The sequence below is a fragment of the Nuphar pumila genome, chromosome 14 (genome assembly GCF_984573655.1).
Source record: "Nuphar pumila chromosome 14, dmNupPumi1.hap1.1, whole genome shotgun sequence".
Classification (NCBI taxonomy): Eukaryota; Viridiplantae; Streptophyta; class Magnoliopsida; order Nymphaeales; family Nymphaeaceae; genus Nuphar; species Nuphar pumila.
Window position 1 is genome coordinate 24,263,738 of NC_143262.1, and position 12,618 is coordinate 24,276,355.

The 12,618-nt window shown below is 37.4% G+C and overlaps 1 protein-coding gene across 1 annotated transcript in view; it reads right to left on the bottom strand.

Annotated features, from left to right (window-relative positions):
* LOC149816641 (uncharacterized) overlaps positions 1 to 9,691 on the bottom strand; it is a 29,752-nt gene extending 20,061 nt beyond the window's left edge. The window contains exons 1-3 of the mRNA XM_089987424.1: positions 9,413 to 9,691; positions 1,758 to 2,335; positions 876 to 962 (exon numbers count right to left, since the gene is read on the bottom strand). Of these exons, the coding sequence (XP_089843550.1) occupies positions 876 to 962; positions 1,758 to 2,335; positions 9,413 to 9,646 (899 nt within the window). The 5' untranslated portion in view covers positions 9,647 to 9,691. The remainder of the gene's footprint in view (positions 1 to 875; positions 963 to 1,757; positions 2,336 to 9,412) is intronic.
* Between the last annotated feature and the right edge of the window lie 2,927 nt (positions 9,692 to 12,618).

Here is a 12,618-nt window from a genome sequence, read left to right on the forward strand (position 1 = left end):
TGTGATGAATGAACTCTTACCTTGTGATAGTTAATAGCTCACTTGATTTCACAATTAATTGTTCGTCTTTAATGGGTTACATAACTCAATTGCTCATATTAGAGATAATTGCTCAGTTGCTTAACACAATTGCTCATATTAGATATACTTATTCATTTGCAGAATTTGTTGCTCATGCTAGAGGTGGCTTACTTGCTTAAGTAAATTAACCAATTATGTTTGTTACATAGTATTGCACATCGATTATTGTTTATTTCAGTTCCACATTGTCTCACTTATGCACCTAACAGTTTTTTGTGAAACTGACCCATTTTATGGCAGGTGATGTTTCGTACTACGATGACACGATGAGATCAAGATGAGACTCTTTCCCTGACGTTTCGCTCTTGAGAACATTTCGATAAATTTGCATAAAGATTTTCTTCAAAATTTCTCCTTTGTACAAGTCTTAAACTATTAAAAAATTTATTTTCATAATCTATTTGATTTCTTAAATGTATGGAGTTTTAAATCTGTTTGTGAAAGAAAGTTTGTGTTGTAATGCGCCCAATGTCCATTGACTTGTTATTTTAAACATCATTTTCAGCTAAATTACTATTTAAAAACTCTGATAAACGAAAGATTACAAAGCTTTCAAACTTATAAAAAAGTTACAAGTCCTGGATTTTGGGGTGTTACAACTTAAGTCACACTTGAGTTTTCTTGCATTATTGAAACCAGAGAAATATTGCATGAATCTAAACAAATTTACTTGAGTCACTTGAATTCTCCAAAAGATGATATTCATAGGGAACTTAGCATCAACTGAAACTGTAAATGACTTGTGATTAAGAGCAGCAGAAAAGATCATAGTTCAAATCAAGAACAAGAGAAACCTTGGTTTAAGAGCCTGAAGAATATACTCAGTTGCATTCAGAGGAATTGTCTGAAACAGTTCATGTGGACCAACATCAACAGATGCCCTGCAAGTATGCATAATACATAACCTTAGTACTGGGGATTGAAAACGAAATTAACAATCTAGATAATTGTCCAAGGCCATAGTAGAAATAAGCTCACATGCTTAATGGTAGTGAAGTAAAACAAAAGGAATAAATGAGCATCAAGTTGAAAACAGCATTCACTCATAAAGTAGAAGTGGTGAAAAACAAATTTCAAACATCGCAATTACACAATCATTTTGTGAAGATATCAAGCAATAATACAAGAAGACTCAAGTCTATAATGATTTCAAAGATAAGTTTTTATATTTAAGCTCCTATCAAAGTCAAATCCATTGATTAATACTGTAAGATGAACTCAAGGGACTCCAACAAATGAAGGGTATCAATATTTGAAACCAGGCACACCAACTACAATCCTCGAGCCAATAATAACATTATTCAGTCATTTAGAAGTTCTGAAGACAAAGAAAAAGAAAAAAAATCTTTTAAGCGAAGCTATTAGTTAAAATACTATATTTAACCCAGCTATCCATATAAATACCCACTTGGTTATTTATTATGTTTTTGGACTTTTATGCACATATAAGGCCACGTCCTCCTCACCTTTTTAAAAGAAATTGTACTGACTTTGTAAGCACCATATCCAGCCACATACTTGGATCTATGTGCATATAACATTGTTTGAAAGCCAAGTCATGGCTATGGAATTTCCCTCTCAACATGTCAACACATAATTCGACACATGTAGATTACTATAACAGGCATGCATAAAAATAAAATGAAAGAAGACTGCATACATTTTCTGTGAATTACCTCCCATAATCATTTAGAGGGGCATGCAATCCACCAGTGAATTTGTCAAATTTCCCACCATTGCTGGCAGTTGTTTTGTGCAGTGGAAAGTGAAGTAAAAGTACAGGTCCAGCTCCAGAAGTAGTATTTTCTCTCCAATGAAAGTTGTCACAATTTTCCATTAATTCATCAGGCTCGCATAACCTGTCAGTTGCTTTTCTTGAAATTCGTTGTTGCTCCTGATTCTTTCTTTCTATGACCGTTTCGACATGAAAACGTAAACCATTCTTACAAAGCATTGCAATTGCATTAAGAGATATAAAGCTAATATTGTAAACATCAAACAGCCCACAACCAGCTGAGTCTAATCCAGGCAAACTACTGGCTATCTGTTCAACGAGATTCCGATCAAGTTCATCACAATTGCCAATATCTCTGTCCCCTACAATTATATGAAGTGGAAGTCCAAGGAAGGGCCCCAATAAACGTTGAAGTTGATGGAGAACTGATAGCCATTTACTTTTGGAGAGCTCGTTTCCCTTTGCAGAGACATCTCCCAATACCACTAATATATCAGGCTTTAGTGTTTGAAAAGATTTCTGTTGATAAGATTAAACAGAACCAGTTTACATTTATTGTTATACCAGAATCCAAACTATATGACAGAAATAATAAAAATTAGAAGCAATCATGATGCCTTCGCATTAAAACAGAAGAGGGAAAGGTTCCAGGGGAAAAACAATAGCGACACATTCACGAAGATCAAAAAGCAAGCTTGAATTTCACACATAAAACCAGATAAAAACCTGTCATATCAAGAGAAATTAGTTAAATGCTCACAAACTAATCTGGAATCAGTTGAAGACTATTTTTCTCAAAGAAGCTGTAATTTTTGGCATGCCTCACATAATTTAATCTCTAATGCATTAAAAATGGAAGTCCAAATTAATCAAATTATGTATTCACTGTTCGAAATGAGAGGCAAACCAAAAGTTGATGCCACGTCCCAATTGTGGTATATTCTCCAAAGTATACCTTCACTGCTTCTGGACTGATAGACAAACGATATAATCCACCTCCACTTGCCCCTTGCAGAAGTTCAATCCCCATCTTTCAATGCTTCACACAGTAATATTGAGAATGAAATTCAAAATAAACATCATTAGGAAGAGTGAATCTATTTACTGGCGATAGGTGGTTTAGGGAAAATGTAATGTGATGTTTGGCTCCCGAATCTCAGTACCAACCTCCATCTGTAATACTTGTGAATTTTATCGGCTAAATAAACTTGAATTTCAGTGTCAAAAATATTCTTATTGCTTTTAGTTTTATCTTTATTTGGATCCTGGATATTCTGATCGGATCTTCAATATCGGATCCCTAATATCCTATTTGAATCCTTGCATTTTGGATCCCGAACATCTCAAATTGGATATCTAATAGTAGATTTCAAATAATGGTTCGGAACCTTAATATCGGATCCTCGGTATCATAGTCAAATTTGATATTGAATCCTAAGCGTACTAAGTGAAAAAGTGGTATTCTGGGTCATTAGGACCCGACCCGAGTCCATTGTATCCATCGTATGTACAGTCTGGATACAATGGACCCGAGCCATGTAATGTTTTATTTATTCGCGTCTGGACATACTAGACCCGGACCCATACTTCTGTAATGTAAACTTATTAATACAAGTTTAGGTCACGATTTCTGTGTTGAAATCGTGACAGTCGCAATTCATCTTAGCTCTCTCTCTCTCTCTCTCTCTCTCTCTCTCAATACAGGTATTCTAACATGGTATCAGAGCGGAGATCCATCTGAGGGCCGAAGAAGGTTGCCGACAGGTGCGACGATCAGAGATTTGAGGTTTTTCGTTCCTTCTCTTCTACTTTTCTTCATTTCCTTTCTCCTTCTTTCTATTTCTCATTTCTTCCCTTTTTCTGAAATTTTTTGTGCTTCCGACATCAAGAAAAATATTGTCTCTATTTCCAAACTTATTGATGATAATCATGCTTCAGTTGAATTCACTCTCTTCTCTGTGCAGGTCAAGGACCTACGCACGAGGGAAACATTCGATGAAGGAAAGAGACGAGGCAATATGTATGACTTTGAAGAAGCTCCATGTTATTTGTTCCATGTCATTCCATCTGCCCTGTTCATCAGGATTCGAAGTCTTCATTAGAGTCGTGTTCATCCTCTTCTGCAAATGTTTTTAGTATTTCTGAATGTAATAAGCCTTTCTTATGGCATAGTCGATTAGGACATTGTGGGAGTCATTTTATTGAGAACCTTGTCTCTAATAACCTCATTCCAAAAGAAAGTCTCAATAGGGATGAGAGCAGTCAGAAGTGTCCCAATTGCCTTTCATGCAAAAGTCATGTATTGCCTTTTCATTCCATTAATAAGAGAGCTTCAAAACCTTTTGAAATAGTCTGTTCTAATGTATGGGGACACGCCCCAATTGTCTCTGGATCTAGGAGCAGAAACTACCTAATCTTTGTTGATAACTATTCTCGATACACTTGGATATATTTCATAAAAAATAAGTCGGAAGTCTTCCCTTTGTTTCAAAATTTTCTTTCCTTGGTTAAAAATCAATTTTCTGAGTCCATTCAATTTTTCCAGTGTGATGGAGGTGGGGAGTTCTCATCTCGTGATTTTATTTCTTTTCTTCAAAATAACGGAATAGGAAGAAGGGTGTCATGTCCATACACCCCTCAACAAAATGCGATTGCTGAGCGAAAACATAGGCATGTCGTTGAAAGTGCCATGAGTATGCTTCATGACAGTAATCTTCCCATCAACCTATGGACAGAAGCTTTTCATTCTGCCGTACATGTGATAAATAGACTGCCTATGGTTGTTCTGAAAAATAAGTCTTCTTATTACTGTCTTTTTGCATCTCACCCTAGTTATCATAATTTGCGTGACTTCGGATGTGTTTGTTATGTGCATATTGATCAGTCCCTGAGAAACAAGTTTTAAGACAAAGCCCAGAAGTGTAGATTTGTGGGATACGCAGATGACTACAAAGAATATAGGTGTTATGATCCAACCACCAAGCGCATCAGAATCTCAAGAAATGTTGTCTTTGATGAGCAAAATTTTGATCATAGAGCTGACGCAACGGATATGTCCCCTAACACAACTGAAGTTTACTATCCTTGGCTGAGTTCAGAACTTTTTGCTAGTTCCAACGAAGCCTGTTCCTCAGACTATGTGCAGCAAGAAGAAGAGATATATGAGAACACTGGGACATCGAGATCACAGAATAAAGGGAAAGTACCATCATTCATACCGGGCAGATACAAAGGCATTTTCTATTCTAGACAGAGACCGACAGCATCAAGCCATTCATATCATATCTCAGTCGCCGATCCTACTTCCTCTCATACTCTTGAGGTCAGAAAATCAAATCGCATACGACATCCTATTGACAGATGGGTTAGCTATAACAACTTCTCCTTGGATCTTCAACTCTTTTTAACTGCCCTCAATAAGGAAGATGAGCCCATTATGTACTATCAGGCAGCCACTTCTACTAAATGGGTAGAAGCCATGAATGATGAAATGCAGGCCTTGCATGAATGTGCAACCTGGGAAGTTGTTCCCAAACTACCTGACAAAAATGTTGTCGGATGCAAATGGGTCTACAAAATAAAGTACAAGCCAGATGGAACCATTGAACGATATAAGGCAAGACTTGTGGCAAAAGGGTTCACCCAAGAAGCAGGGCAAGACTATGATGAGACCTTTAGTCTGGTTGTGAAAATGGGAACAATTCGAATTATTATTTCCTTGGTTGTTGAACATGGATGGAAGTTGAGTCAACTTGATGTGAAAAATGCATTCTTGCATGGGGATTTGAAGGAGGAAGTCTACGTGGAACAACCCCTGGACATCAAGAACAAAATTGTAAAACCCATGTGTGCAGGCTAAAGATAGCTATCTATGGACTAAAGCAAGCATCTTGCTCTTGGTTTGATAGTTTCTCGCTTGAAATTCAAAAACATGGATTTTCACGTTCCGTACTGGACCACTCATTATTTATTTTTAGAAGTCAGATTGTGACCACTCTATTATTAATTTATGTTGATGATATTGTCATCACAGGAAACTCTGAAGCTCACATCAAAGAAGTAAAAAACTTACTAGGTCAGAGGTTCAAAATGAAAGATCTTGGTGTTCTGCGTTATTTTTTTGGTGTACAAATTGATAACCAGGATCATGGCTTGACGCTCACTCAGCACAAATACATCGTAGATGTTCTCAGCAAAGCAGGCATGAAAGACTGCAAACTTCTAAGAACTCCGAGTGTGCTTCACCAAAAACTTAGCGCTCATGATGGAGATCTGTGTGACGACCCCACCAGGTATCGCAGCATAATAGGAATGTTACAGTACCTCACATTCACTCGACCTGATATTGTTTATTCAGTTAATCAAGTGTCTCAGTTTATGCATGCACCACGTATTGGACATATGGAAGCGATTAAGAGGATTCTTTGATATCTGAAAGGGACTATTGAGGATGGATTGACATATTCACCACAATCATATGGCAAGGATAAGCATGAACTCACTGTATATTGTGATGCAGACTGGGCAGGAGATCCTGATGAACGAAGATCTACATCAGGATATTGTCTTCATTGGAAGAAATTTAGTCTCTTGGAGCAGTAGAAAACAAAAAGCTATCGCTAGATCAAGAAGAAGACTTGAATTATTTTGAAATGCTTAGTCCAGATATGATGCCTACTACCTTCAAAACTATCTTGACTATTGCCGCATCATTTGGTTGGATGATTCAACAACTTGATATGCATGATGTCTTCATCCATGGCCATAATATGAAGAGGTCCAGGCGAGTCAATCTTCAGGATTTGGAGGCTCTTAATATCTGGCTTATGTGTGTAAACTCTATAAAGCTCTTTATGACTTCAAACAGGTACCTCATGCCTACTTTCAATATTCCAGTACCTTCCTTATTACACTTGGTTTTTTTAGAACTCGCATTGACACCTTTTTGTTTACCATCATCATGAGAATTTGATCTTATATATCAAGATTTATATAAATGATATATTAATCACAGACAATTTGTCGCAACATGTTTCTCAATTAATCTTTCTTGGTTGTTCATGAGTTTGTTTTAAAAGACTTAGGTTTATTATACTTTTTTGACAATCGAAGTTACACCAATGTTAACGGGCTAATATTATGCCAGTAAAAGTACACTATTGATATGTTTCAATGAGTCTCCATAGATTATGAAACTTACATTCATGCCCTTAGTGAGGTTCATTGAATTATCCATTGACAATGGTAATACACTTCCTAATCCAACTCAATATAGAAGGGTAGTTGTGTTAGTATATAAAACTCAGAAGACCATACTTGGCTTGTTTTCATTACTACAGGCTGGCAGTTCATGCACCAACTCACTACTTCTCATTGGAGCACAATAAAACAGATCCTGCGCTATCTGAAACATAGTTCATGTTATGGAGTCATGGACTACTTATATGAAAATCTTCTTCACTTCATCTTGCAGATTTTTCTGATGGAGACTAGGTTGGCTGCATTGATGATAGAAAGTCCACAGGAGGCTATGTTGTATACGTGAGACCTAACTTATCATTGTGGCCAGATAAAAAAATGAGATATTGTTTACAGATCTAGTACTGAAGATGAATATAGGGCTTTTGCTAGTGCTTCTGTTGAACTCTTATGGATCTAGTATCTTTTGGAGTTGGTCACTTCTATATCAAAACCACCTACCTTGTTGTGTGATGATATTGTCGCAACATACATGACAACTAATCTTGTTTTTCACAAAGGAACAAGCATATAGAAATCAATTTATATTTTATTGGATATCAGCCTATGAAATGTCATTTGGAATTTGGCTATTTATCAACTAAAGATCAGATCACAAATATTATGAACCAAACCATTGGGTTCCACTTGATTTCTAGAGCTGAGGAACAAACACGACACCTCTTTCAGGTTATTGAGCTTGAGAGGGCCTATTAAGGACTCATAAATTCGTGCCAAAGATGAGAAGACCCAGCTCAAAAGATGATTTTAAGCTACTTCATCCTATTGTATTTACCATGTGTAGTTACCAAGCATTATCTCATTTTTGTAAATTGATATCCTCATTTGGGTCAATCCCACATATCAAGGCTTGTAACATTCCTAAATGTGATAGTAGCTCTGAAAAACATAAGGTGAAAGACTATTCAATTCAACCTCTTCTTTGGAATGTTTTAGTGACATAAAACCAAGCTACAATTTCCCCATAACTAGAAAGATGAATATACCCTGCATATATGAAAAAACAACTAGCAATAAAATAACCCCACAAGAAGCTAATAGCAATAAAAATGCCCTCCAAAGAATAGTTGCACTTCATATAATTCATAGGTAACAAAAGTAGAGCAACCACAAGGGAAATCTCTTGTCGAGAAGGATGATGTCGAAGAAGTGGTAGGAAATGTTGAAATGCATCGGGTTGGAACTGACCAACTATCTGCCATGTCATTACTAGAACATTAATTTTCATGTCATACATTGTCACCCACATACACATAATCTTAATAACATCCCTTTACATTTTTTTTCAAAAAAAGGATATACATCAAGCAGACAATTAGAACTTGGAAGAGGACTTTTAGTATGTCTACTGATGCCAATGTAAAAAGTAACAGGAATTATGCAGCTGACTCAAAGCTCTAAGTTGTAGACAGCAAAAGATAGAGCAGTTCTGAAGATGATTTCCATGTTAAACCATAAGAACTCTTCTGATCTTTTGAGAATCACATTAACAGGGAAAACAGCTCTATCTAAATCAGTAATTACAAATCATCACTAATCTCCCTGTCAAAAGAAATAATTTAGATCAAACCATGAATGAGTTGAAGCAACTCCAGTAATGAGAATCAAGCATGTTGCATCACAAGAAGCTAGCAATACAACCGTGCGGGACAGGGCATTGCTTTTCTTTAAATGGTAGAAAAGAAACACACTGACTAAGCGCATTTTGATTTCCCCTCTTCTCCTTTATGGGGATCGATTGCCGAGCCTTAAAGCCTTTCAATCACCAACACACATTTGTTTAAGGATGCAAGTCCAATCGATCTCACATCTTTGCTCATAATGACTTAACAAGCGAGAGGAACGAATGCTTCCCTTAAACAAAGTAGCAGACACAAGAAAATCCGCACCAGTTAGCCCACCCAGCAAGTAAGGATAGCCCATGTACTGTAGGTACCTGATCTTGACCCCAACAACAAAGAAGCATGTACACCGCATAACTGCAGTTGCGGTTCAGAATCGTACACAATTGACAGGCCATATGTTTGTCCATCTTTCCGAATATGGCAGCATTTCAAAATTCAACCAAGTACTAAAAATTGAGATAGAGGGCAGAGCTTGATGATTTGCACAAACTCTTTGGTGTTAAGGGGTGTTCTAGACGCACCCGCTGACCAGAAAAGTAGGATGCGCTGGGAATTTGCAATGTGGGGTACATTACAATGCAATTTCCCAACTTATCCCACTTTATTGGATAAATGGGGGGACATGCAAACACTGACTATTGACGGGACAATCATTCACCTGTTCACGGCATTGAGCAAGAAAACAGAGGGAGAGCAGCGAAAGAAGTTTTACTCTGAAGAACTTGGCCATGTAGGAATCGCGGAAGTAGACATCGAAGTAGCCAGAGTCCGAGCCCATCAGCAGTAAGTCGGCGACCATCATCACCTTAACGTCGTCATGGTCGCTGGGAGTGTGGCCGCCCTCCTGGGAAGGGGCGACCTGGCACGATGGCAGAGACACCCTCTCCTCGAAGACGATGAGAGCCACAATGAAGAGGAGAGGCAATACCGATCTCCATGACACCATCTCTCTCTCTCTCTCTCTCTCTCTCTCTCTCTCTCTCTCTCTCTCTCTCTCTCTCTCTCTCTCTCCTACCCATCAATAGGATCCATGTTTTGGCTTGATATCTAGACAGTGTCCGGTGTCGGGAATGGGAATTCGTTTGAAGTGGTGGAAAGAATGCTGAAGCAGTGAAGGAGAGGGACTCGGGGACGGCTGCTTTGCCTTTATCTTTCAGAGTAGCGACGACCACGCTATCTCAGTAAGAATAAAAAAACAAAACGTGATGCATAGAGTCAAAGGCAAGGCAACTGCCTCTCTGCCATGTGTGTACGGTCAGGGCGCGTTCGGGAAATTGGCAAATGATGTGTTTGATGCGATTAACGCAACCAAAATAACTCTTAAAATCGGCAAAGCAGGAGTAGGGATGGCAGTGGACCGGGTGACAACGGCGCTCCGCCCCGCCTCGCCCCGTTTGGACCGGGGATGAAGGGCATGAAACGGGGATGGAGGTGGGGACGAAGGTTAAAATCTATCCCCGTTCGGGGATGGAGGCGAGGATGGGCTTAAGCTTTTCCCTGCCCAGCCCCACCCCCGTCCCAATCTCCGCCTAGCCCCGACCCGTCCCCAATCCTTTAAGGGATGACTATACACTAAGGGGAAACGGGCCCCGCCTCACCTCCATTTGGACCGGGAATGGAGGACATGAAATGGGGATGGAGGCGGGGGTGGAAGTTGAAATCCATCCCCGTGCGGGGATAGAGGCAGGGATGAAGGTTCGGATTTTGAAACGGGGCGGGGGTGGAGACCTTGTCCCCCGCCCCGGTTCACTGCCATCCCTAAGCAAGAGAGAATGCAAGATCGAGAGTAACTCTTACTCAGCTCGTTATCTAACCAGTCAAGCAAAAAAAAATGAAAAAGAAATTCTGCCATTTTAAAAATATCAGCAAAAAAACTAATTCTTTTGAGAAAAATGCTTAAAACACAGAAACATGTCTCTAAAAGAATAGTTTAAAAAAGAAATCAAATACGGATCCAATTTAATCAGATTTTAAATTCAGATCGCTTGAATCTTGAAATTTTATGATCTATAATTGTTGTTTTTAAAAAATCTCATATATATATATATATATATATATATATATATATATATATATATATATATATATATATATATATATATATATATATATATATAATTATCTACGTGGTTTGTTAGTAGGGTGGAGGACGACCACCTCCTGCCGTGTGGAGAAAGTAGCCACCACCACCATCGACGGTGGTGGTGGTCTCTCACTCTCTTGATGTGTTGAGGATCGGCCTCACCTTCTCTTTCTCTAATTAGCCACCAAGGACCGACCCACTCACCTCATTGTTGCTGGTCTTGGAGACGGTAGCCACCTCCACCCCCAACTGCGGTGGAGCCTTTCCTCTCCTTGTCGGTTTAGTGATAACTGACCCTCATCCTCACTCTCCCTCTCGTTGTTTAGACATCCACCACCACCACCAGATTCGGGTGGTAGGGGCACCCTTGCTTGGATTGATTTTTGGTCACCCGCTTCTTTGCAGGGGTTTCGAGGGAGTTTCCCATAAATTTTGGTGGAGGAACCCCTTGCATTTTGCGGATTTTTTCTTCTTTGTCGTATTTTTATCCATCCTGAGTGTTTGTATAGGCTAATCCATGCTTTAGGAATGTGTATCTCAAATTTTTCTAATATGGATATGCATGTGTATTTTTAATTTTTAGAATACGAATATGCATGTGTATTTCTAATTTTTTGAATATATATATATATATATATGCATGTGTATTTCTAATTTTCCGAATATGGATGTGCATGTGTATTTCTAATTTTTTGAATATGGATATGTATGTGCATGTGTTTCTAATTTTTTGAATATGGATGTGCATGTGTATTTCTAATTTTTTTAATATGAATATGCATATGTATTTCAGATTTTTTTAACATGTATATGCATGTGTTCAGATTTTTTGAATATGTATATTCATTCATGTTTCAGATCTTTGCAAACTTGTATATGCATGTGTTCAGATTTTATGAATATGTATATGCATATGTGCTCAGATTTTGACAAACATGTATATGCATGTGTTCAGATTTTACGAATATGTATATGCATATGTGCTCAGATTTTTATGAACATGTATATGCATGTGTTCATATTTTATGAATATATATATATATATATATATGCATATGTGTTCAGTTTTTTACGAACATGTATAAGCATATGAGTTTAGATTTTACAAATATGTATATGCATATGTGCTCTGATTTTTATGAACATGTACATGCGTGTGTGTTCAAATTTTTTTATGAATATATACATATGTGCTCAGATTTTTATGAATATGTATATGCATGTGTGTGCAGATTTTTTTAATATGTTTATGCATTTATGTTTCAAGATTTTATGAATATGTATATGCATTTATGTTTCAAAGTTTGTGAATATGGATAGGCATATGTGGTTCAGATTTACGAATATACATGCAAATAAGTTCTTCTGAAATTTGCCAAGATGCATGTAAACACACATTTATGATTTTTCGTATATGTACATGAATATGTATATCCGATTTTTACAAATGTGCATATGGATAGGTATTTAAGATTTCTCGTGTGTGTGTGTGTATATATATATATATATATATATATGATTTATGAATTTTGAGATATGTGTATCAATCTTAATATGATTTTCAATATATATATGAATGTGATTGTGCTATGTGGAAGGCACAGAAAATTTGATATACGACTATGTTGGTGTTATGGTAAGAGCACAAAAAGGCCATTAGAATATACATATTAGTACTATGGTAAGAGGATAGAAAAAATTTATATACGAATGTGTTAGTGCTATAGTAAGAGCACTAAAAATGAGATTGAATGTATGTGAATATGCTATGTTAATAGCATAATCGTTTTAGTCTATGAAAATGCATTTGATGCCATATGTATGGGCACATGAAT